This window comes from Clinocottus analis, unplaced genomic scaffold, assembly GCF_023055335.1.
Source record: "Clinocottus analis isolate CAN_PGR_092001 unplaced genomic scaffold, fCliAna1.0.p SCAF_7, whole genome shotgun sequence".
NCBI classification, from domain to species: domain Eukaryota; kingdom Metazoa; phylum Chordata; class Actinopteri; order Perciformes; family Cottidae; genus Clinocottus; species Clinocottus analis.
The window spans coordinates 20,486,609-20,513,573 of record NW_027176229.1 but is presented as its reverse complement, the minus strand read 5'-3'; the positions used below and the strand labels follow the sequence as shown (position 1 = coordinate 20,513,573).

At 49.0% G+C, this 26,965-nt stretch overlaps 1 protein-coding gene across 1 annotated transcript in view; it reads left to right on the top strand.

The window, feature by feature from the left end:
* Positions 1-26,965, top strand: part of fbxl17 (F-box and leucine-rich repeat protein 17) — a 200,503-nt gene that overhangs the window by 120,811 nt on the left and 52,727 nt on the right. The window contains exon 9 of the mRNA XM_068566453.1: positions 13,618-13,694. Coding sequence (XP_068422554.1) covers positions 13,618-13,694 — 77 coding nt within the window. The remainder of the gene's footprint in view (positions 1-13,617; positions 13,695-26,965) is intronic.

Below are 26,965 nucleotides of genomic sequence, written 5' to 3'. Positions count from 1 at the left end.
GATACATTTCACCCGCAGGAGCTCAGCTGAAAAATTGAAAAATCACAGCATGTGTTTTGGGGCCCGGGCCGGTGATCCTCGTTGTGTTTTTTTTCTTCTTGTTACTGCGTGTGACTCGTTGTGGCCAGAAGGTTGGTTCAGTGAGCCGGAGGGGAGAAGGAGAGAAGCCCAGCTGAGGTTTTTTAGTATGAGTGAGTGGAGGAGAGAGCCTCGGCTCATGTAGCCGTCCCTGCATAAATTGATTAATGAGGAACAGCTTCATGTGGAAAACAGAACGGATCACACACACACACACACACACACACACACCGCAGGTACACTGTGGCCCGCAGGACAAAAAGCGCATGGCCGCGGTACCACTCGTGCATCGCACACGGGCACAAGCGTCCAAGTGCGCTCTCTGCAAAGTGAATGGAGTTTGGCTTTCTTTGCTAACAAACAGGTGGTGGATTGGACATTCACACACACACACACACACACACGAACACACACATGTACACACACACCTCAGGTGGTGGATTGAGCTCCCATGCTGTGTGGATTTGTATCAAAGCCGAGACATAAAACTGAACTGGCAGACTGGGAGCCGTACAGCTCCAACCCTCCAGTCTGCTGCTTTGGGTCTTTTTTATTTTTTTAATGTTTTTTTTTTTTTTAACATAGTCGTTTTAAGCGCGTGAGAAAATAATGTATGCAAAGGCAGCCATTTTTTGTGTGTGTGTGCTTTGAAACTTCTTTATTCTTGGGGTTTTATTTGCCTCTGCTTCTCAGATCAGCCCCCCAACCATCTTTTGGTTCAGTCCGTCCTTGACCGTAAAAAAAAAAAAAAAAAAGGATGCCTGCAGGGTTGCTGAGAAGTGGCTGGATTACAGAAAGTGTCATTGCGGGTTGAAATACATCCGTCTTTATGTGGGCGCATTATCGCCCGGCGCAATTAGGACGGTCTGAATTCCCGCTGAATGACGTCGCCCCGCATGACGGAGGCGATAAACCCGGCATTTGGTTTTCGGGGCTCTTTAACTGAAGCGGTAAGAAGAAAAAAAAAACAAGAACAATCTGAGCACCATGTGCAGCACGGCTCACTCGCATCACATGTACGTCTCGTGGCGGCGTGCCGGTCGTTACAGAAAGCACGCCAACATGCTGCCGGGGGTCAGCGCGAGGCCTTTTCTGGTTGTTTACGGCGGCGGAAATGAACATTCTCCCCGGCGTTTTTCTTTTCTGGCGGGGGAGGGGGGACGACACGGCCCGCGAATCCACTTGATCTGCGTACAGTGTCACGCCGCGTTACACGCCCTTTAACCGCGGCTTCGTCTCGCCGCGATAGCAACAACACATCACACACAGACGCGAAATCCTGCACGCAGTTGGTGTACAAATCCCAGCCGCAGAGCTCCTTGTGTTGCCTGTCTCCGGCCCTCGCTGAGTGTGTAATGAGCGGAGCTGGAGTGAGATTAAGCCAGATATTGTGCGGCGTTGGGGAGGATTGGTTTCACTTGGAGCTTCAGTGTTGCGACGGCGGCGCGCTGCTGGCCGGCTGAATGACCAGCAGGCTCCCCCACTGTTAGTCTCCTGTCATCTGTCAGAGCGTCTTTGCTCGACGCCGCTAATGTGTTTCGGAGGCAAACACGCAACGCACGCCGGGGGGGGGAGAGAGAGAAAAGGATTGTAGGGATCCGAGGAAAGGGTCGTATGGGAAAGGTGGGTCGGTTTGGGGGGAGGGCAGAGAGGGGGAAGTGATTGTGAGAAGAAAGTGCGCAGAGTTTAGAGAGGTAGGACAGGAAGAGGGAAGAGGAAACGACTGAAGTGGTGTTCACATGAAGGATGGGGGGAGAATGCACACGTCGAGATGGAGTGAGAGGAGGAAGAAAGAGGAAGGTCCAAGGACTGTTTGTCATCTGGAATCCATAGAGGATGGATGGGCAGCGCCAAGAGGCTCTAATCGCATCCATCAACGACGCCGTCCATTTAGAGCCCGTTCTTCCTCCGGGCCCGTCTTCCTCCCTCCGTCTTCCTCCCAAACCGCCGGCCGCGGTCAATTCAGCCAGCTCACTAAATAGAAGATCTCTGTGAGGGAGGATGACTGCGATGTCGATAGTTTCTTTTTGGGAGGAGGGAAAGGGAAGGAGGAGAACAAAGGCTGCTGCTCCTGAGCTACATCCTCCTGTCTTTGTGTTTCCAGGTAAATGAGCCACTCATCCACGTTCGCTCTTCTTACGAAGACAAAGATGGACACGGAGTGAAGAGAGAAAGGGATTCACCTCTACGCTATAGTGTGTGGTACTATTTAAAGTGAGAGTGGGGATTTATACACTCATTTAAAATAGACGGCACTAGACAAATTGCAGCTTATCTAAACAAGCAGGAGCACTAGCAATACTGACAATATAATAATACTTAATCATATACACCGAATGAAAAGGGGACATTTTATTTTTCTACGCCGTCTGCAGCTGACGGTGAATCTGCTCCTTCGACATTAACAGTTGGAAAAAATATCTCTTATTGGGAGTGAAGAGAAAAATAAGGAGGAAGGATAAAAGTGCTGCAGATTAAATGGACCAGAATAGAACGTAAGGGAGGAGGATTGTGGGGGACGGCACGTTAAACATGAATATATATTTTAAAAAAGTTTTTTTTTTTTAAAACATCAGAATGAACTGCAAGATTTCCAGATTTTCGAGGCGAGTAAGGGGATAAAAGAGATGATAATGAGCCCTACTTATACAGTGCTGTATATACAGGCACCTAAACTCCCCTGGACCTCCTCCTCCTTCCTTCCTCCTTCCTTCCTCCTCAGTCTGTCTCCTCCCCCGTCCTCCTCTTGCCTAAGCTCTTGTCTGCTTAGCCGGTGATAAGCCACCGGAGCGTCGCCCTGGTTGAGACGGCCTCGAACAAATTCACTTTGCTGTCACGCTAATAGGATTTTGTTTTCCTCAGTCCGCGCTGCAGATGGCATCTCTGGACACGAGGAGAAAGAGATGAGGTTTTTGGTGATGAAGAGGCATTATGAGAGACAACGGCAACTTCAAGGGGAGGATGAACCGCGCTCCTCGCCTCTCCTCTCGCCCCTCCTTCCTCCTCCCTCATCACGGCGTCTCATCTCATCTCCTGTCCTCCTCCTCTTCCTCCTCCTTCTCCTATAGCATGTAAATCTCCTCACTTTTTCTTGGCAGGGGATCAAACGCTGCGTTTCCGTCGGGGAATTCATTTAGGATTCTGGCTTTTTTTTTCCTTCTTCTTCCTCTTCCTCTTCTTCTTTCGAGAGGGGCGTTTGGGCCAATGAGCCGGCGAGCCAGGCAACATCTGTTTTCATGAATGCCTAATGGCCGCGTGTCACCAGAGTCAAACACATGCACCGAGAGAGACGCTCCCACTGTTATTACCATCACGGCTGTTTAGCCACCAGTTTCTCATTACGATCTTTTCCCCTCTTTTCTCGTCGATTGGATTAGCGGCTAGTTTCTCACAGCGCACGCAAGAAGCCGCAAGAAGAAGTTATTTATTCTTCACCTGGAGGAAGGGGGGGGGGGTCATTTTGCTGCGATAACAACGAGAAAGTCAGGCGGGGAAAGCATTGCAGGGATTATATCCCACAGGAGAAGGTGCGAGGAACGCACACAGATCCACCTCCCGCGGCGGCCTTACCTCTGACCTCTGACCTCTGACCTCATCTCGGCAACAGTCGGATCTCTGTTTGCAACCTTTTCTAACCTTTGCGCAGTTCTAAGTGTGTGTGTGTGTGTGTGTGTGTGTGTGTGTGTGTGTGTACACTGATGATGGTTTTACGCTAAAACATGCTGAACTAGTTTCACGGACGACCTAACGTCTCGTAAAGCGATGAGACGGAGTGTGACGATGCCGATCCGGCATTGCTGCGGTTGCGGTGCGGTTGTCGCGCTTTTATCCCTTTCATGCTCTCTCTCTCTCTCTCCCTCTCTCTCTCTCTCTCTCTCTCTCTCTCTCTCTCTCTCTCTCTCTCTCTCTCTCTCCTTTCACACTCCTCCTCTTTCTTCTGTGTTTTTTTAGTGGAGGGGAGGGGGGATTTTCTCTTCTGGTACCCTCTTGCTCTCCATGTACAGTCGTGTGTTGTTGTGGCGTTATTGAAACTTGTGTTGTGACTTGAGGAAGAAAAAGACAGACAAAAGCTACAAGAAGTGTGCAAAGGAGAATAAAAGGAAGACGCACTGGAAAGCACACATTCAATCAGCAACCCCGGTCTCCCTGAGTCTTTCGAAGTGTGTCCATAGATTGGGCTTCGTCATCCCAGCGCGTGTGTGTGTGCTTGTGTGTGCTTGTGTGTGCGATCCTAATGAAGCTCGGTCCACCCGGTCGAGCCGCAGTAAGGAGCCGTGAGCAGCTGCTCCGAGAAATAAAAAAAAAAAAGAAAAAGGCGAGAGCTCATTGGTTCTCAACGGGAGCCCCGACTTATGAGGCAAATTCTGCGTAATTAAAGCCGGCCCGCGTGATGGAAGCGCTCCCCTCTCTGTCATCGCGGCGAGGAAATTACACGCTGCAATATGACTTGTTGGGCCTTTGTGCAGAGTTTTTTTCTTGTGTGTGTGTGTGTGTGTGTGCGATATAATTCAGTGGCCTCCCACCCTCTCATCCTGTCCTCCCCCCCGTTCTATCTTCAACCCTTCCTCCCCTTTCTCCCCTTCCTCTTCATATCCATTAGCCTAATGAACACCCTGCAATTTCCTGCCACCGGGACAAACACGACGCGCACTATTGTTCTCCTTTCTGCGTGTGCGCGTCCACGCGGTCGACAGAGACGGAGAGAGAGAGAGAGAGAGAGAGAGAGAGCGTTGGCAAAAGCGCCTCATTAAAATAGATGGCGGTAATCAAAGTGCAGAGCAATTAGCCGCGGCTGAGTGGGCGGTAGGGTTGTACACCGTGTGTTACCGTGTGCCACTGTGTCAGGCCTTTTTGGTAAACACGGCGGGCAGTTCAGCTCTCTCTCTCTCTTGGTGGCGTTAGCTCCTGCAGCAGCAGCAGCAGCAGCAGCAGCAGCAGCAGCAGCAGCAGCAGCAGCAGCGCCAGCGCCTCCACACGTGGCGGCCGCTCGCGGCGCCCTCCCCAGGGGGTCGATGCCTATTTGCTCCAGGCCCTGTTTGCAGAACGTCCTGGGAGCGCATGCACGGGAAGGTGAGGAGGGGCGACCAAAAGGCCGGGAGCCTGTCGACAGATCCCCATGCGGGCGTAGCACACGGCTGGCGTGCTGTACACACCGTCAGTTCCCCTCCGCTGTAACCCGACTGCATGTTTCAGAATAAATAGAATCACCAAGAAAGCAGATGCGTCCACTGCTTTTATTCCCCACAGTGACATCCATCACGGGCAACCATCTCTAACTTAACTGTTCGTCTCACATGGGCAGAGCTCCACTAACTTTCTCCTCTGCACACACACACACACACGCACACGCACACACACACAGAGACCTGAGGCTGCAAGTCTTATCGCCATCTGCCACGGAGCAGCGCTCATCTCCTCCCCCGAGTTATTTATTCTGTCATGGCCGCAGCGGGGCCGACCGCGGAGGCGTGGTGGGGTGGGGGTGCACGGCGTTGCTTTTGCCGAGCCGCGGTTTGCTCGTTTACAGGTCGGCGCCTCGCGTGTCCTCTGGGAAGCTGCAGAGGTGCGCCGGAGGATGCAGAAGAAGAAGGGAAGAGCCATCAGAGAAGAGCCACGTTGCGAGCGAGTGATGTCGGGCCAGCTCCGTTTTCCCCCGCCGGCGACCGAAGAGGCCTCTGCTTTTTAAAAACGCTGTTTGTGCATGTGCCTCACGGAGGCCCGTCAGCGTTGGCAAGGCAACAGGCTGTCCATTTTGGATGGGCTTAAAGTGAATAAGTGCCACTTAACCTCACAAAGTGCTTAGTTGGCTTCTCCCCCCCCCCCTCACACACACACACACCCACACATACCCCTCCCTGTTTTTTGATTGACAACTCAGCTGGATTGTGAGGGACACTTTGCTTGTTGGAGATGCTGTTGGCTGCAATGGTGATTTGTTTACATCAACATTTCTGCATGAGCCGAATGCTCTTTTTAAAGCCACGTGTGGCCCCAAAACCCCCCAGAAGGCCTCGCGTCCCCAGAGTTTTTATGAACTCCTTCGTCCCCACGTCGAAACTTGTTCGGCGTACCACAAGCAGTCACCGTAAAAAAAACAACAACTTCCAGCTGTGCAAGCGGAGAACACGACCTCCTCCTCCCGAGGATGAGAGACGAGAGACAGCGGCGTGCACGAGGGCTTCGGCGTATCGGCTACGTTGACCTCATTCGCCGCTCGCCGCTCCTCTTTTCCCTGGCGAAAAAGAAAGAAAAACTATAGCGCAGGTCGGACGGGAAAGTCGGGGATGGCGACGGGCATTTTACGGCTTCCAGTTTTGACCCCATCTGTACATTTTCTCCTCTTTTTTTTCTTCTTTCCCCCCTCCCGAGCAGGCCGGTGACAAGCTGCTGGAATGCCTCGCCGTTTGAAAACATGATTAACGGCGGTGGAACACAATAGGAATGTGATTCTCGTTTGAGCGGTGTGGGTACGGCAGGCGAGCCTGGGAAATCATCCAGGCCCTAATTGCTGAAGCAGACCCCGATCCCGATGACTGGAACTTACACACACACAGACGCACACACACGTTTTGTAAGAAATATAATACAAATACAATGAGATACGACTGTGAATCTGAATCGGTACGTGTGAATGTTCTCAGAGGTCCACTGTAAGTACGCATCGCCTCGTTTATTTCGTATTTTATCTCGTATTTCGTGGTCAACCCCCGTCGTGAAAGAAATGTCATGCAAAGGCAATAAAAAGATATTGTTAATGTACACGGCAACCTTGGCAGCCAATGACAAATGCAAAATGACTCGGGGCAGTGTTCACTTTCTATGGTTTGACTAGCAAAAAAAATGCTTTCCTCGGGGATGAGAAGGTAAAATACGCTGCTGGATGATCACTCTGCTGATCAACTTTTAATTGTACCACGAACCGGCAACGCAAACAATCGCCCGCTCACGTCGTCAGGGGGAGGGGTCAGCGATTTAAAAAGCAATGAAACGCCAGCATGGCTCCATTTTAAGATTGTTCCTGAAGTATTTGCTTACAGAATGGCTCTTCTGAAGGTATTGGATATGTTTTATATCCATTTATACTAGCCCAATGAAGAATAAAAGTTTTTTTTGGGGTCCTTTTTTCCTTTTTTTGCTCGGAGGATTCCAGAAACTCAGCGTTGCACATCGTCTGAGGGAAGCAGAGCCACGCTTCCTTACACTCGTGTATGGATTTATGGGCGATATAAAGAAAATTTACAGCAAGAATCATTTTGCAAGAGCGTTCTCCTCGGAAGTACAACTCCACCCTCCTCCTCCACGTCTCGCCTCGCCCTCCTCCTCTCTGCTGCTCCGCCCTTCCATTTCATTAAGTCCAAAGACAGCCATGCAACTCTGAAGCCTCGTCAGTCACCGCTGCTGCCTCCTCCTCCTCTTCCTCCTCCTCCTTTTATGTCTTCAACCTCTCCCTAGACCTTCAACCGCTTTTCTTTACACATTTCATGCTTACTTTCTTTCTCCCCCCAAAAAAATCATCCATTTCTATTCCTCCTCCCCCCCCTCCACCTCGCTCCTTTTGTGTGGCTGGACAGCCGTGTAATTGCGGGCGGTGTGAGGAGCGGTGTGAGGAGCGGTGATGAGACGGCGCCCTGGTGTTGGCCCGGGTCGCGCCAGCGCCCTTTTGTCCCCCCCGCCCCCTCCCTCTCCGGCGTCCATTGTGGTCGGGCGAGCTGAAGAGAAGCGCTACACATGTTTGTTTGGCCGCAGGACCGTCTGCGGCCTTTTGTGATGAACACAGACCTCTCGTTCCTCGCTCTCGGCGCTCTTTCCTTCGGCTCGGCTCGCCTAGAGAGGAGATTAGCTTCACCTCCTCCAGGAGGAGGAGCGGCACGGGAGCGGCGAGCGCGTCTCGCGCTGAACACACACACCCGCCTGACGTCCTCTCTCCCCCTTTTGTCCCTCCTCTCTTCCCCTCCTCCGCCCACATCTCCTGGTTGAGCCTCAGTCCAGGCCAAAATAGTTTGGCAAAAGGTGGTTAAAAGTCTCTCGCGGCCCTTTTTTTAATGACAGAAACACACTTAAATCCACTGGACATCGAGGTGACAGAAGATGGAAACACCGGCTGCTAATTAGCCGGTTTTACGTACTGTATCGGGGCGCCAGTCACACATACGACATCCCTAAATAAACAGAACGGGAAGACGGGGACCAAATAAAGCAGCAATATTCGTCTGAAACCACATGTAAATGATTTCTAATTAAAAGGATGGCTATAGCGACAAGCTCGCAGAAGAGATTGCGTTTTATCTGGTCGGTGAGCCGGGATTACGGGATGATCGCCGGGCTTTGTCAACGTTTAACCTCTGGGTGTACGACAAAAACACACACACACTATCGGGTCAGTGGTCCTGTAGCAGAGCGGACAGAAGCCGTCTTTCTGCTCGTTGGTCTGCGCTTTTGCTCTCTGTTTCTTGTAAACGCCGGTCAGGTGAAAGGGATTTTTCTTTTTCACAACGCGGCGCTTGTTTTTTTCAGAGGTGCGGATGACTGATGACTCGCTAGCGCTGCTTACTGAAGGGATGTATCGTATCGGTGCCTTGGCCTTGACTTGGAAGTCCATTTTTCCTGACCTCCATTTAGGAGTTTTCTTGAGCTATTGAAGAAAAAAAAATCTTCCCAATGATGCTACTCAGCGCACATAAAGAAACATTTATCACAAGATGACCTACGTTTGTGTTATTGGTGAGTAGCAATGAAGCCACGGTAGCTCCTAAAGTTATATAACAAGATCATAAATAGCGAGATAAAACGCTGTAAAGAGCACAGATGTGTTGTTGAGCAAATTTAACTGGGAAATTAAAAATTTCGTGGCATTTCCTCCTCGATAAACGCGACTCAGCTCGCCGTACCGCCTCGAAAAAGCCTTTTTCTTTATCGCAAAATGAAGCCGCGCTTATGTGGTTTAAAGCACCGTCATTGAGTTTTCTTCTTGTAAACTCCAAAGGAAGGAATATAGATCTGCTTTAAGTGTTACTGTGATGTTACTTTGGTTATTAAGTAAAAAACCTTACGAGTCGGAGACGCGATGTTTCACTCAGGACCAACTTTTCTAACTCAAAATTCAGCGTCTTTATCCTTCGGAGTCGAACACAAAGGCGGCGTTCTTTGGCAGGCGGCATCATCTGGCTGGCAGGAAAACACAATTACACATAAAATATGTTTTAGGGTTTTCAGCGAAGCCCTCGAGGTCCGGCTGTGTCGCTCCGGTGATTCAATTTAGATAGAAAAATGTGTGCGGGGGTTTATTTTATTTTTTTTTGGAGGCAAGAGGAATCCCCCGACTCGCCACAACGTGCCGGGAACCGAACCAGAAGTTAGATCGTGTTCGAACGAGGCCGCACGATGGAGAGGAGGAGAGAAGCGACAGTTTTATTGTCATTTCATTGGTAAAGAAAAGTGGCCTTGAGCTGTATTCATCTGCCCAACAATAAAATGCTTTTTTTTAATATAATGTATTATAAAAGGGCTTCTGCGGGAGCAGAGGCTCATTCACTCGTCATCGCCGCTCCCTCTTCGTCTCCTTGGCCTCGCTCCCTCTTCGTCTCCTTGGCCTCGCTCCCTCTTCGTCTCCTTGGCCTCGCTCCCTCTTCGTCTCCTTGGCCTCGCTCCCTCTTCGTCTCCTTCGCCTCGCTCCCTCTTCGTCTCCTTGGCCTCGCTCCCTCTTCGTCTCCTTGGCCTCGCTCCCTCTTCGTCTCCTTGGCCTCGCTCCCTCGTCGTCCCCTTGGCCTCGCTCCCTCTTCGTCTCCTTCGCCTCGCTCCCTCTTCGTCTCCTTGGCCTCGCTTCCTCTTCGTCCCCTTGACTTCGCTCCCTCTTCGTCTCCTTGACTTCGCTCCCTATTCGTCTCCTTAGCCTCAATGCCACTTTGTCTCCTTGGCCTCGCTCCCTCTTCGTCTCCTTGGCCTTGCTCCCTCTTTGTCTCCTTGGCCTCGCTTCCTCTTCGTCTCCTTGACTTCGCTCCCTCTTCGTCTCCTTGGCCTCGCTCCCTCTTTGTCTCCTTGGCCTCGCTTCCTCTTCGTCCCCTTGACTTCGCTCCCTCTTCGTCTCCTTGGCCTCGCTCCCTCTTTGTCTCCTTAGCCTCGCTCCCTCTTTGTCTCCTTGGCCTCGCTCCCTCTTCGTCTCCTTGGCCTCGCTTCCTCTTCGTCTCCTTGACTTCGCTCCCTCTTCGTCTCCTTGGCCTCGCTCCCTCTTTGTCTCCTTAGCCTCGCTTCCTCTTCGTCCCCTTGACTTCGCTCCCTCTTCGTCTCCTTGGCCTCGCTCCCTCTTTGTCTCCTTAGCCTCGCTCCCTCTTTGTCTCCTTGGCCTCGCTCCCTCTTCGTCTCCTTGGCCTCACTCCCTGTTCGTCTCCTTCGCTTCGCTCCCTCTTCGTCTCCTTGGCCTCGCTCCCTCTTCGTCTCCTTGGCCTCGCTCCCTCTTCGTCTCCTTGGCCTCACTCCCTGTTCGTCTCCTTCGCTACGCTCCCTCTTCGCCTCCTTCGCCTCGCTCCCTTTTCGTCTCCTTTGCCTCGCTCCCTCTTCGTTCTTTGTCTCCTAGGCCTCGCGCCCTCTTTGTCTCCTTCGCCTCGCTCCCTCTTCGTCTCCTTGACTTCGCTCCCTCTTCGTCTCCTTCGCCTCGCTCATTTCTCTGCTATTGCTCAAAATCGTCCTAATTAACCTTCCCCTTCATTTTTTCTGTCATCTCCTGCTACCTGCCTCCTCTCCTCCTCCACTTAGCTTCTCTACGCTGCACTTCTCCTTCTCCTTTTTCTTCCTCTCCCCGCCACTGACACATTCTTCCTGTCTGTCGTTCCTCCTCTCCTCCGCTTCTTCTTCCTCCACCACCGTGTTTCCTCTCCCGCGTCTCACGTCGGCGTCACCTCGATCCTCCACCTTCCTCTCTCCGTCGCTTCATTAGCTCCTTCACTCATCCCTTTTTTTCCCCACTTAATCCTCCGTCCCGACGTACCTTCACAGCCTCCTCCTCTCTTTTCATGTTCCTCCTTCCTCTCTCTGACAATTTCTTTTCTTTATTTTTCTTCCAAAGTGTCATCTATGTCCTCCTTCTCATTTCCCGCTCCTCCCCCTCCTTCGAGCGTCGGCTTCAAATCCGCCTCTCGTCGCGTTATCGCTCGCACGTTTTCGGCATGCGCTCCGAGTCCGACTGACGCATTTGTCAAAGGCGCTGTACACTATTGAAAGCGAGCAGTTCGCTAATTCATGTCAGCCGGCGTGGGGGTGGGTGGTGGTGGTGGGTGGTGGGTGGGTGGGTGGGGGTGGAGCAGCCTCTTGGGGTTCGAGTGGAGGTGGGTGGGAGCTTGTTGCTTCTCGAATAAGGCCTTTCATGTGGCGTGATCTGTGCCTCGGCCAGCGCATCAATCACCGCTGCTCCGCCCTCCTCCTCCTCCTCTTTCTCCTCCTCCTCCTCCTCCTCCTCCTCCTCCTCACCCGCTGTCTCCTACGTCCTCTCCCCTCTGGCCTCATTAATGGCTTCTTACCCTTTCCCTCGCTTCTTTCTCCCTTGTTTCCTTAGATCTCACTCACCCGTCTCTGCCTCTCTTTAACCCTTAGCTACTATATAGAGGTCCACACCCTCCATCCATCCATCTCCCTCCTCCTCCCTTTGCTCCCTCCATCATTCACTGATGTCTGATCTAATTGCTCCGTTCTCTGACCCCGGGGACCCCCGGCAGAGTGTAACAAGCTCCCAGGAGATGCACTCCGCTTCGGCCTGTTTTTTGTGTGTTTTTTTTCGTAGTCGCATCCACCGACTCCGCCTCTGTCGTCGTCTCCTTATCCGCTTGCCCTCACTCGACTCTCTTCCCGGCGCTTTCATTCATTAGCGGCTCTAATGCCTTCGCCCGGAGACGCGCCGGCCACCATATTGTGATCCCGCCGGCCCGAGCCCGATCTAATCTCAAGCTGGCAACGGGATGACACATTGCAACAGGTCTTTTTTTTTATTTTCTCATCTAGAGTGGCCCAGCACAGAGGGAGAGAGGGGGAGGAGATGAGGAAGAGGTGGGAGGACAATAAAAAAAGGATGGGAAAAGAACAACTTGAGAGCAGGGAGAGGCTCGCGGGACCGCCGCTGCAGGGATGTAATAGAAAAAGGTGCAATATGAAGATGCAGCCCGGTGAACTAAAGCAGAGAGGCCGGTGTGCACATTTCAACAGCTTTGGCTCCGCTCACAAAGAAGGATTTTTTCCAGATCTGTGACACACATTTTTAACTCCGACGGTGTGATATGTCACACGTCGCATGTGACATCCGCGAATTGTGTCGTGGCACACACACACAAAAAAAAAAACATGCAAGCTTACAGATCATGAAATTCCCCGTTGATCTGGATCCTATTTTCACTGCTATTTTTTTGCCAGACAGTGAGGACGCGGCATACAGAAAACATGAAGGAAGAGAAGCTCAGATTCTCCTCGCGCGTCACGCTCGGCCCACCGCGAGAGGAGCGAGTGGATCGCGAGTGAATATGAGCAATGCAGGTTTTTTTTTTTTAGAATAACCCCCTGGTTGTCAGTCCAGCTGCGTGAAAGCTCAGCACACAACATTGTTCTCTGTTTCACTTTGAGGCTCAATGATGGAAGGCAGCTCCGCATCACTTTTTAATTTTCTCCCCCCTCCCTCACCTCTGCTTTCACATTAAAGCGAGAGCTGTATAGTATGTGTGTGTGTGTGTGTGTGTGTGAGTGTGTGCTTGTCTCTTTTTTGTCTCATGAATATTCATGACGGAACGCCGGCATAGAGATCAAAACATTTTCTCTTGAAGGTTAATGGGTCAAATGCGTTGATCAAAATCTAGTTGTTGCACACACCACTCTCATTAGAGGCATTTAAAGAGAATCAGTTGATACAGATACTCTGATCTTCCTCTATACCCTCCCTCGTGTGCAACACCCCCCCACTTCTCACACACACACACACACACACACACACACACACACACACACACACACACACATGTAGGTCCTTTGGGCTTAGTCACTGGGCTGAATGCTGATACTCATCTTTGAAGTGAGCAAGCTCTCTCTCTCTCTCTCTCTCTCTCTCTCTCTCTCTCTCTCTCTCTCTCTCTCTCTCTCTCTCTCTCTCTCTCTCTCTCTATCTCTCTCTCTCTCTCTCTCTCTCTCTCTCTCTCTCTCTCTGTGTGTGTGTGTGTGCACTCGCCTTAGTGTACGTTTCTCTCATCAGATCAGGACTTTAATTATTGATATATGTGAATATGTGAACAGTTTTGACCCCTGCAGCTGTACTGCTTAACCTTTACTGTGGGGCAACCTGTGTGTGTGCGCGTGTGTGTGGGCGTGTGTGTGTATGTGTGTGTTATTGAGACATAAACACTGTGCTGTACTGCGTGTGTGTGCATGCGATTCAGAGTTTCACACGCAGTTAGAAATTGCCTTCAAGCTCATATGAAGTTTAATAAACGGAGCAAAGGCGCCTTCAGGTGACTCTCTAAACATGTGTTCTCTCTCTGTGTGTGTGTGTGTGTGTGTTTTTCCCACCTGCAGGTGCGTGGAAATCATCGCCAAGGAGGGCCGCAGCCTGAAGGAGCTCTACCTTGTATCGTGTAAAATCACAGACCACGGTAGGATACTCTCCATCACTGTCCCTTTGTTGCAGTCAACCTCCGACATGATCATCATAACCGTTATTACTCGCAGCCGCTACCATGATTCAGGACTCATTTGGTTTTTACGACTCGGGGGGGCGAGGGGCGCGAGGGGCCTCGAGGGACCCGCAAACAGTAAAAATGTTATTGAAAAGTTTCGCGCGGATTGAAGTAATGTTCTCTGGATCTCTGTAGTGCCGTCGGTCGACGTTTTCACGTCGTCGTCCAATTTTAAAGTGCGAGCGCCTTCGGTCCCGAGCCCACCCCGCCGCCGCCGCCGCCGCCGCTGCACAGACCCGGGGGTGCGAGTCCGTAAACGTGCGGCTTCACGGCGTGACGTCGTCGCCGGCTGCTGCTTTCAGGGTTTCAATGCATTTGCTCCCCGTTTGTGGAAGGAGAGACGTGTCTGTGTTGTCTGACAGGAGACGTCTTCACATCCCTCTTGCATCCTCTTCCTCTTTGTTTACTCTGCCTCCCCTCCTCCTCTGCTTGATGCCACTCTGGCTGTTTTGCAGAGTATTTGATTATTTTATCAGCCGCAGTATCCGGGCACAGTTGGGAGTCCTTCAGCGCTGAAGCGTCTGGCGTGGCGACGCTGACTAACAACGAGCTCGCATGAATCATTCGACTCCCCCGCGCGGCCGCGCTGGTCTGTTTAGCGGTCGCTAAGCGGCTCGCGTGCGCTTGTCGGTGCATGTGTGAATGCTGGGAGTTCCTCTGATGAAAGCTACCAGCTGTGGAGCTCATTTTTCTTTTTTTTATGAAGAGGGACACAAGATAACACAACCCAAAGTTTACTTTTGTCACATTTTTTAAAATCCTTTTATTGCCCATCATCAAAAACGATGATCCAACTGGGAATTAATTGAGTTTAATTGTTCCAGTTCGTTTCATTTGATCCAAAGAAAGCTCCATATACTTTCATTAGCAGAGGTCTGCGCCTGTTTTCCCCTCCTTCTACATTATGTTGCTCTGTCTGAATGAATCACGTTTACACTGAGGGATTAGGAGCTAACAAACTAACCGTCGGTCCCGTGGAGTTCACTGAACTCGGCTTCTGAAGGTGAGTTTACTTTTCGTTTGACCAGGAGAAAGTCGACCGCCTGCGCTTCTGATAGTTAGGCCCTATATTGCTGCAATTGTTAGTTGTTGGGTTTTTTTAAACTTGCTGTCGTCTGAATGATAAGCCGATTGAAAAAGTGCACAAAGAGACTGAGGAGATAAGAGACAAGCTGGCCTTCTGCTTGTTAGTCCCTGTGTTTTTTTCTTGAGAGCTCAGGGAGCTTAGCCGGCTCTGGGAGTGTGTGTGTGCGTATGTATGAGTGTGTGTGTATGTGTGTGTGTGTATGAAGCCCATAGAGTCTTCATATGGGATGTTCGTATGAACTTGACTCACAGGATGCCGTATTGACCCTCTCCATATTATGTGGCCTTGAACACGTGTGCATTCATATTCATAGAGTCAGTTGTTCCTCTCTCTCTCTCTCTCTCTCTCTCTCTCTCTCTCTCTCTCTCTCTCTCTCTCCTGTTGGGGTTCATTGTTTGATTTGTTTGACTTTATGCATATAGTCGACTCATTCAGATTAATTGGACATCCTCATCATTGTATTTGTCTGAATGGGGTTTTTGAGACACTTAGCAATGTACAGCTTTAGCTATTAATTTAAAACGTCGGGTTGGTAATCTTCCAAAACTGTTTTAATATAAAACAAATGTAATGAAATAAATTGGGCTTGGGGCTGTTGCAGGACTGTAATAAGGCCGTCCAATCATGACTCGTGATTGGACGGCTAACTGCGTGCCTGCATGTTTTCTGCTCGCTGCTCGTCACAGTCCTCCACAACCGGCTAGCTTAACTGATGTCGAGCGCTAGCAATAGCCATGTTTATTGTTGGAGGTCGTTGTCGTGTTGTCTGTTTTGCCAACTTGGCGACTTTCTCCTTCTAGATTCAGCAACTTTTTTAAGCTAGCGCCGTTAGCTACAGTCATTGTGGCGCTATCGCTATTCGCCAAAGATCACAAACCCTGAAAGAACTCGCTGGTTTTAATGTCAGACGCTTATTAATTGTTGGCGGTTTCCCCAACGACGTCGTAATGATCTCACGTGCGTCGCCGCACGGTCGCAGCGAGCTCAAATGATTAACCCCCGACACGAGCGCTGCTTCGTCCTGTGAGATGCAGTGACGATAATCACCTCGACTACTCTGGACCTGAGCCACGACCGCCTGTGTGTGTGTGTGTGTGTGTGTGTGTGTGTGTGTGTGTGTGTGCGCGTGAGAAACGTTGCGTGGGCGTCTGCTGGTGTTTGATAAATGACTCCAACATCACAATAGTACATTAAACCGGGAATGCACACAGCAGACCACCCTCTATATACCCCACCCTTCTCTCTCTCTCTCTCTCTCTATCTCTCTCTCTCTCTCTCTCTCTCTCTCTCTCTCTAATTATTTTGACCAAGATGAATTGAGGATAGCTGATCTTCTTCACTAATGACCCCTCCGGCTCCTTCTGGCCGATGATGGGATCTATGTGTGTGTGTGTGTGTGTGTGTGTGTGTGTGTGTGTGTGTGTGTGTGTGTGTGTGTCCCCTTCCTGAATAGAGATGCCTGTTGCAGGAGCTCTGTGCACTAACAAAATGATTGGTGGATTTCCTGCCTGACTCTCTGATAAATTAAATAACAGAAATTAGATTTTATATCAACCAAGCCGGCCCTCGTTCTTTTATTTTTTTCTTCTTCGCCCATCTCCTGCGCTAACTATTTTTATTAATGGCCTCTCTGAGTGCATTTGAGATGTCCACAAGCCTCTTACCTTTGAGTGTCCTGGTTCCTTCCCCTGTGTGATTTTTATAGAAGCTTTGAGGATAGACAGACCTGAAGACAGGTTTAGACGACAGAAACAGAGGTCAGGGCATCTTGCAATTTTCCTCCAGCGCAGATGATTTTAGAGATTATTTGGTGAGTTAGAGTAAACAAGTGGAAAAAAGGCAAGGATGGATTTTTTTTTTTGGCGTGTAATGATCTCTCTGAAAGCTCTGTTAGTGCTACGAAACAAACAAAACACTTCCTCGACGTCTCTCTCGTTCATAACAGGAAACGTGAAAAGTTTTTTCACGGCTGCAAAGAAACTTGCCAAACACCTGGATTTAGGGATTCGCATGTTTTACGAGATTAATGCATTTCAGTTGTTCACACCTGACGAGTGATGCTCACTCCACTGCAAGATTGTTTTCACTCATGCACCTTTGTTGCCTTCCTGACATCACGCTGCATTCATTTGGCGTGAAGTCAGAAGAGCGTCTGTTGTTTAAGCGCGACGATACAACACTTCTTCCTCGTAGCGTCCACGATGTGACTTAAAGGTCGCGAAGTAGACATCTTCCCGTTGAGCATGTGAACGCACCACAGTCTGCCCCCTCCTCCCACTGCTTCCTACGTTGTCTCGCAAACAGGAAAATAATGTTTCACCATGTTCTGTTTTCACTTAACACAGACGCCGGGTCAAACAAGCGAAGCGACTTCTGCAACAATTTCTCCCATTGTCATGTTTAGCTCCTAAACATACAACACTTTGCTGAACGTACTTTCCATGTTGCTCTTTATGGAAACATTCACTTTTGTCGGTGTGTGGCATGTTCTCTACTTGACCCTGGGATCTAAGGTTACAACTTTGAGTCCTGACCCTTTTGTGTATCGTATCACTGCTACTTCCAGACTTCCAGGGCCGCAAACACACCGTCCAACACGTTCAGTACTTGCGTTGCAGTGTCGATAGTCTTGATTTAGAGATATTGGGATCTAGAAACAGAAGCAAAGTAAAAAAAAAAAAAAGGATGACCAACTTATTCACGCTTAATCACTGTGGTATTCAGACTTCTCATCGTACTGTCTCTGTAGAGACAGGGGAATCTGTATGTCTCTGCCTGAAAGAACGTGCGTTTCCATTGTTATCATATCACGCCGAGGCCGATCTAAAGCCGCAATGGTGGGATGAAGCCATGGAGACGCCACGGCGTGTTGATAACCTTGAGCTGTTTAAGAAGGTAGCGCTTCGCTCATTCGCCGAGCGGTCTTGGATACGCAATTTGTCTACCACGTCGTACTTCTGGCTCCTTTCCTTGCGACGAATAAGTGTTCCCGTTTAATGATTTCCCCACCAGGTGTCGAGCACATCCCCATCGGCGTGGTCTCGGCGCGCCCCGTCTCTCCCCCCGCCGCAAATAAAAGTAACGCCTGTAACATTTGCTGTGAAAGCCGATCCCGATGAGAAACCCCGCTCGGCTCGGCTCCCAGTGCTAATCAGATCTCCGCGCCGCCGCTGTCATCCTCGCTGATCCCCCCCCCCCCGACCCCGACACAGGCGGAGGTCCTCGCCGCGTCTTCGGCGCACCTGGAGAGACAGTGAGCGCTCCTTGTTCGCCGCGCTCGCGTATCAGGCGTGTGCGGGCCTCCATTTGTGTGTGGAAGCGTCTACCTGCGCTCATCGTGTCCCTTGCAGCCCGCCTGCTTTATCCAGAGACAACAACAAAAAAAAAAAAAAGGGAGACCTTGGCACCTCCGCTCTTTACATATGGTAATCCCTCGCTTTCACCCGCACGTCTCCGCGCGATTCCCTTTCCTTGTCGGCGGCGGCCTCCTGTGTACATCTGCGACTGCGACATTGAGCGAGAGACACCTGTGGGAGATTGTGTACGAGCGAGGAAGGGAAAAAAGAAAAGAGGCAGCGTCGCTCTGCTTTTAGAGGGACCTCAAGCAGAGATAGAGTTGCAAAAGTGGAGGGGGGGGGGGGGGGATTATTTCAGGCTTCCTCTCTGATGGAACTCAAAGTCCTGTTCATTTACGGCACAGACGCAGTGGGAAGCTGACCGGCAACTCGAAGCAGCGCCGAGTCCCAGATGGGCGCCACGCTCTCTCGGATGAATCACCTCCACCGAGGACGAGCGCAACAAGCAACAAGCATTCTGTTGTTGTTGTTGTTGTTGTGAAAGGCCAATCACAGCTGATGATCATACTAATACATTCAGCGGTTTAAAGTCACTCCGAGAAACCTTATTTTCGTGTTTATTGCAGCAGCCTGAGGCCTCGCCGGCCCCCCGTATTGGCACCAATGACTCGCATTAAGAATACCTAAATGAAATCCTCGCTGATGGTTTCCTTCACGAAGGCCATGAAGAGGCATCAGTTTCAAATTGAGGCTGTTTTAACGCTCCTGGCAGTAACTTTGAATAAGTTTCGCTTAATAAGTTCTGTGCCAACTATGACAATTTTACTACTATCGATATTTAGAGCTATCTGCCAACCTAAAAACACACCCACAAAGATGAAATAATTCAAACTAATAGCCGTGGAGTAATCCTATGCTATAGTTAAATCATCCGGGTTCCTCTATGCTGCAGAACGTTCAGGCTTTCTTTAAATATTGGGCATTAAAAGTGGGACAAATGCCTCCTGATCGTACTTTTCCTCTCGCTCTGCAAGTACATTGCGCCTAATAATACACCTCGACAGTGACAGCCCATCTTCCAGACTGTCGTGATTGTGTTGTATTGTTGCAGAAGAAGGACTGAGCTGCTCAGATTGCCCGCTTCAATTGTTGCGTCCATCTGTATTTACCGACGTGTCAGCTTGTGAGATTATTGTTGTCATTCAACTTCTTATTCCCCTTATTTGATCACCCCCCTCCTCCCTCAAACCCTCATAGCTCTCACATAATTAACATGCATTTACATTTTATTTTCTTCCCCCTGCTCAAACCTGCGAGCCCCTTCCTCCTCTCTTTTCCCCTCTCATCCCTCTTTCCATTCATCTTTCAGCTCTCGCTTTCATCCGAGGTGCTTTACTCTAAATGTACGGAGCGTTGATAGATGGGGCTTCCCCGCCGCCTTGAGCGAAACCTCAAGAATGAAGTATGGCTGTATGCGTTTGCCTCTTCTCGTGTGTGTGTGTGTGTGTGTGTGTGTGTGTGTGTGTGTGTGTGTGTGTGTGTGTGTGTGTATATTTGTGCGACTCGGCGCCTGTTTACATGCCTCCGCGTGAGCTTTTGTGTACTTTAACAGCTTTCCCGCTTGCCGCTGGGGAAATTTGTACACGCACTCCCTCCGCCGAGTATCGTGGCGCTTTTTTTTTTTGTTTTATTTTTACAAAGGGAGGTTACTTAGCATAAAAGCCGCTGAAACAGCACAGTAACTGTCTTACCCGCCATGAAAACGGCGCGTGATTGTTTCTCGCTCTCCGATCCGGCGCGACGAGGCCATTAAGTTGAATACTCGAGGCTCAAGAGTCGCCGCGAAGCCGCCGTTCGCTTTTTATTATTCCGCTCCACGTGTGGGATTGATGCGCACGTCGAACCGTTCGGCACGAGATCCTGTTCTTTCTTTCCCAGCCGTGGTTTTGCATCTCGTGGTGCCGCCGCAAAGGATGAGAGCATCGGCCACTGTGTGTGATCACACCTGTAAAAAAAAAAAAAAAAAAAGGTCTGCAGCTGCGTGACCCCCGGCTCTTCCTCGTACATCAACCCCTCCTATCTCTTACTTTCTCTCCCCGCGTCTCCGTTTCTCGTCGAGCGTTTGTGTGCTTTCCCCTCCGTCCTGTTTGTTTACGGAGCAGTTATTCGCCACCCACGGTCTGAGCGCCGTGTAACATAATGTGATGTAAACTTAGATAGTGTAATAGCTTGTTTGCTCCTCTCTGTCTGGCATCCAGGAGGTAAATAATGTAACTCTTAAAGCAGTCGATTAAAATGCGCAGAGTAGCGCTGCAGATTTATGTGGGCTGCAAAAAGGGGGAGGGTGCAAGTCAATAGACAATCTTTGTCTGTCTGCATGGCCGCTGTGTGTGTGTGTGTGTTTGTTTGTGTGTGTGTGTGGTAAGGATAAGGTTGTGGCTTCTTCGTTTGCGGTTTTGTTCATGATCACATGTAGTACATCGTGGTTTTGTCATCGTGAGTCATTTTTTAATGATTGATAGTTGATAGTTTACAACTAAAATATGCATCCATAATTATGGCAAAAGCTATTTGTAGATCAATAAAAACACTTCTGGAGAAGCGTACTGCTGTCAGCATGTGATTTGGGTGAAGTCTTTCAGGGGCCTGAACATGCAAATGACTTTTTTTAATTATTTCATCTGCCCGGCGACTTCAATGTTGAAGAGCACAACCTGACACGGAGCGATCCGCCTGACACAACGTCCATAAAGCGTTAAAAAAAAACAAAAAACAATGGCACCGGAGGAATCCGAGCCCATTTTACGACAACGGCGATCCTTTAACATTATCACGGCCGACGGCCTAAAAGCCGGGGGAGCGGCGGTGCACAGAAACGGCCCCTACGAGGGAGATTCATACGCTGTTTTCTCTTCGAGGGGGTCGGAGAAGAGGGAGAAGAGGGAGAAGAGGGGAGAGAGCAACATATGCTGCAGAGCGCCGCTGCACGGGGCGAGGGCAAAAAGACCCATAAAGTGGGTTATTATCTCTGCAAATCAATGAGAGTACCTGGGCCGCGGGGGGAAACAACCGACGTTACACCGGGCTCAGAGCTGGACTTGAGTTCTCCTGCAACACCACTTGGATCCTGCAAAGATCAATTCATTCCAACGCCAATAAATCTACCGGTCGTTTTCTGGATTAATCAAACACTTAAGGTGTCAACAGATGTGTTGTTGTGTCCAAACCAACTTTCCCAAGCCTCAAATTTACAATTTCTATATCAAAATCAGTTGATTAATGATTCAATTCAGTTTATTTTGTATAGCCCAAAATCACAAATACAAGATTTGTCTCGGAGGTTCTTTACAATCTGTACACATGACATCCCTGTCCCAGGACATCACATCGGATCAGGAAAAACTCCCCGAATGAAGAAAGTAAAAACCCTTTTACGGGGGAAAAAGGGAAGGCACCTGAGGAGAGCAACAGAGGAGGATCCCATTACGTGAATATGACAGAAAGGATTCATATAATGAGTATTAAACATGGACCACGATCCAAATAACCACGGTCCAGGTCATGATCTCGTCTCAGCAGCTAAATTTAACTAAACCCAAGTAGCCCGCAGCAGCCCACGTAAAACACATGCATTTCCTGCTTTTGCAAATCAATACATCTCCTGCGTGGTGTAAAAACCCGAAAAGTCAAGAGCAAAAAAAAACAAAACAGTTTGGCTTCAGCCGTGGAAAACTGTAAAGCAGCCGCTCTGTGGAGAATAAAAGGTGGGAGGGCCGTTTTCCCACCATTTGCGAGTTTGGAAAGTTCATTAGAAAACTGAGAGGGTGACAGGTGAGGAGGGAGCGGCGGCGGCGGCGGCTCGACAGGCCCGAACCTCCGCGTTTAGCCCGAGTGTATAAGCGCTCTTCCATAGGGTTCAGGACGGGGGATTCTTCGCCCGCGTGTATAAGTCGAGATTTCCATTTCCTTACATCAGCCCCGTGGTGGTGTTTGCAGATTGGGCGAGCGGCGCAAAGAGGCTGAAATTGAATTAGTTTCCATATATTGTCCTCTCCTCCTCTTTCCCCGACTAAGCCCTGTGGTCTATCCACTGTTTGCCTTATGGGGGAGAAAAGTGAGGGGGGCTTAAGCTGTGAAGGATGGGGCTTACGCTGTCTACCATCTTACTGGTCACACACAAACACACTCATACACTCACTCTCTCTCTTACCCAACACACACACACACCCCGGGATTACAACCGCTTGCACTTCCACACACATTCACAATCACGCAGGCAGCACGCACATATTATAGATGCACTTTTGAGCTCATGCTAAAAATCTCCCTTTCGCTCACACTATCAAATTTCAGCGCGCGAGCTCTCGCCTTAACTTTTTCGTTGGGAGGAGCTTAAGCCGCCGCTATTTCGGGCTGAAATCGAGGGAGAGGGAAGGATTGAGATGGCTTTTGAACGTATGTGTTGATATACCGATTCGTATCGCTCATGTTGTTTGTCTCCCCCGCGTGCGAGAGGATGTTATCTCGTGTGCGTGAGCTGCTCGACGCCCGTGTTCCTCTTCTGGAGAGCGAGGGGTAGCTTTAGCAACAAGAGGCCCCATGTGTGTCTATGAAGCTTTGCTGTAAATGCTCCAATTGCTCCATCTTCTTCCCCCCACTCATCGTCATCTCAGTCCTGTAGCTCCTAATAACAGTGAGCTGTAAGTGTGCCCGCGGGACACAATAACACCAGGCTGTGTGAGTTGCAGAAGATGTCCCCTCTCCCCTCCCTGTTATTGCTGGCTATAAGGTTTTTGTTTATAGAAGTGAGGCACTGCATTTTCTTATTTTTCTTATTAGCTCCATTGTGTGTGTGTGTGTGTGTGTGTGTGCACGTGTGTGTCTGGATATGTGTTTCTCTCGAGGCGGCATCACACACACGGTGCCGTCGCCTCGAAGTAGCGCCGACGCAGCCTGTGGACAGGTGTAAAATGCTCAGTGTTGCTGTAATGACCCTCTCTGTGGTTATCTCATTATATTTTCCCTGTGCACTGCCGCCCCCCCCCCAAAGCTCCCCCCCTCCCCCTTCCTCTTTTGCTCTCTCACTCCATCTTTCACTCCTCGTCTCCCCTCAGGCGCAAATGGACCTGTCCAGCAGGTTATGGCGGGTGTTGATGCGTGTTGGTGACCGGATCTGGAAGGTGCTTGAAGCCCCTCCCCCCCCCGCTGTGGGTGCTATAGTTAGCTCACTCTGCGCCCGTTAGGGAGGGGCCCGCTCACCGTGCATGAGAGCCCTTTGTTTCTTCTCCATCCGTCTGTTCCCACCGCCGCTCGTCCGCTTCTTCTTTTGGCGTCTTCGTCATTTTTTTTTTTTGTGTGACCGTATTTGAGTTTTTTATTCAACTGCAGATAATGTGCCTGCCCCCAGGTGATATTCAAGACAAATATCCTATTCTACGTAAACATTGTTAAATTATTCATGAATATGAGACAACCGCATCATATTACCTGGATGCCAAGAGCTGGAATTCATGATGTATCGCCGCAAAGATAAATTACACTAATTTATCCCCACGACGTAAAAAAGAAGGTAATGACTTGAATAATAAATGCAATGATAATGTGTGTGTGTGTGTGTGTGTGTTCCAACAGAGCTGGTTTACTACAGACCAGCCATCAGAAGGACAGATGAGGACGCTTCTTGTAACTCCTGAACTTAGATTAAATGCAAGTGATGAAGATATAAAGAATAAATTGAACCATAATTACATGTTTAAATTCATGCAGCTGATGACCGTCTACTCCAAATCTCCTCCGGCTAAGCGCATGTGTGACCAATGCCTTACTCAAGACATTAAATAAGTTGCACAGGTAGGGCCATGGGTACTTTTCTGAAGGCTCAGGTCAATGTGACGCCGCGCTGCGTGAGAGAAAAGAGGCTGTGAAGCTCAACAGCACAGTCGGCAGCTATGTACGCCGTGTAGCAGAAGTAGCGTGTAGAGCAGCATTTTAATAGTCTTTAATTGAGATTTCATCTTCACTGATGAGGCTTGAAGAGTCCTTTTTTTTTAATGTAAAATTTGCCTCATAGTTTCCTTTTTCTCATTATCTCTGAAGAACTGTGCATGTAACCACTTGAACTTAACATAACTGCGTTATTGGCAGTGTTTTTTGTTTTCTGTAATATATTTGTATCAAGACATACTAAGATAATATGAACCACTATATACACACAGTGTGTGTGTGTGTGTGTGTGTGTGTGTGTGTGTGTGTGTGTGTGTGTGTGTATGTAAATATATATATATAGCTATAAATAAGCCTACTTTATTTTAATAAGGAGACATAATGAGTGACTCTTTTCTCGTCCAACTTTGTTCTAATTACTTTCACATCAATTAAAGTTTACAGTCATGAAATTGTAAACATGTAGAATATGAAAAACTTCAACCATCGCCATCTCTTGTCTCTCTCTTCACCAACAAGTTAAGCCCTTTTCCTCATTCCAGCTCTGCTAGCTCCCTGGTAGTCAGTGTAGTGTGTGTTTACACATATTATTACAGTTTCCTTTCAATAATAGATGAATCGCAAAAAGTCTTAATAAACCCCAACCTCTTCCCTTCATTAAATGTACATGTAATATGTGTATCTTAAAGTATCCCACTTTCAAAAGACTGAGATCAAATCAAAGTCTCTTTTTCCAGCGTGAACAATTTAATTAGAAATGAGTCCTGAAGTTGAGAGCGACACGCTGTCGTTGAAGATTACGGGTCGAATTTTGTCAGTTAAACATAAAAACTTTCTTCACAGAAGGTCACCGCCTCACTCAATTCACTACATCTGTATATTTGCGAGATAATGCCGCTGCTAATCCCCTGCAAGGTCAGTGCTTGTATTGGATGATTGCGCCCCACTGTTTATTCATACTTCCTGCTGATGTCATTTCCTCCTGCTGGCTCCGACCTCTGACCTGTCATTTGCCTCCCATCGTTGCCGCGGTTTAGTCCACCTCGGTGGCCGCGGTCCAAGAGAACATCCCCATCTTTATCTCAGTCGGATTCCTCTGCTTACAGGAAGGTTACTATCTAAATGCAAAAATCTATTTGTACTTAAAAGGTCACTTCTCATTTGGATTCTTAATACCCTCTTTCATCTTCTTTCCTCTCTTCTCACTTTTCATTGGCTGCTGGCGTCTGTTTTTTTAAGCCCCCTCCTTCCCTCTCCCTCTTTCTCTCTGTCCATGTGATGTCTTTTCCTGCTGTTACTCCCTTGTTTGACAAAAGTGCCGTACATCATCCGGTTGACAGGGAATGGCTGTGATACATAACGCATCAGCCATGTTTAAATGGCTTAGCTTATGACTCTTGAATGTATTTCAGCAGCAGCAGCCCTGGCGAGTAGCCACAAAGTCACACGGGGGTGTTGGCTGTTTCCCCATCATCATTTGATCAATGGCACTGATAAAAACCGAGCAAAACGCCCGCCATTACACTGTGTGTGTGTGCGTGTACGTATACTGTGTAATTATATGATAAAAGGCATGTGTAAATCACTGCTCTTTCAACATAAAAGCCAGTGGAGGGGGTGCTGTCTTGGCACAACCGTGATTTACTGCAGCACAGCATATGTGCTTCATTCAGCATGTGTCTCTTCAGTGCATGTGTTCGCCTCCCATCGAAGCTGTTGCTCTCTTTAGCAAAAGAAAAAGTAGGAAGAGTCATTTTGGATGGAAGCTCATCGTAAACGTGAGGAAAAACATGCGTCGAGTGGGTCGTCTTTAAATGCAGTAGATCACCGGCAGACTTCTGGACTCTATCGCTTCTCAACTTTGAGAACAACAACTTTATTTTGGCAGAAAATATCTGAAGGCGCTTGATTACTTTTTAACAAAATATTCTTTAATATTGTTTCCAATTACAAGTCAAAAGGAGCATCTGGAATGACTTAATGCGACTAATCGAGTAGCTCTGGCTCATGAGTTCAGGTTAACGGATGAATAATACAAAACAACAAAAGAATAGTTGAAAAGTGACTCATTAAATTCTTTGGGGAGGAGGAGATATAAAATAGATGATCGACTGTGAGGATTCATTCAAAGTTAATTGAAATTTTGGAATGACCTATTAAAATAAAATATCGCTTCAAGTTGCGATATTCTGACGTATTGTGATTGGTTGTAAAGACGCTCGTCCCGGCAATTTCGCACATTTTTCGGCGGATGGAAACCGAAGCGATGTGAGGGTAGACGTCATTTTTCTCTCTTCCTGATACCGCCACGATGGTCTTACCGCCACATTCGTCCCCACCTCGGCGTTCTTGTTTGGTACTCAAGTCTGTCCACGCCTGGTTTCCTCTGGACATATTGTAATCCCTCCTCCCCCCTCCATCCGTTCTCATTCCGCTATCGGCATGTCCTGTAAAGCTTCATTTACAGAGGAGCGCTAATCAGATATGTACCGGTGGAGAACAGTTTGTCAGAGCAGTGTGTGGCCCGATAGATAGCGTGGCTTAGCCGAAGAGGGGAGCGCCTTGTAAGCCCTCAATTATATGCCCGACACCCGGACGCAGGAAAGAGACACTCGGGAGTTTGTGGGTTTTTTTTTGTGCGTCTCGGTGTTATCCTTGAGCGTGTTTGGTTGCGTGTCTGTATACACGTTTGGGTAATGTTTGCTGTGGAGCAGAGGTGGCCTATAAGCTGAACAAGGTGCGAGTTGAATGCATACTTTTAAAAGCTCTTATCGCCTTCTAAAAATCCACAGGTGAAATCAAAAAAAAGTCCAGAGGCCTTTGCTCAAGGCTGGTTATAATGGCATTGTTGAAATTGAGAT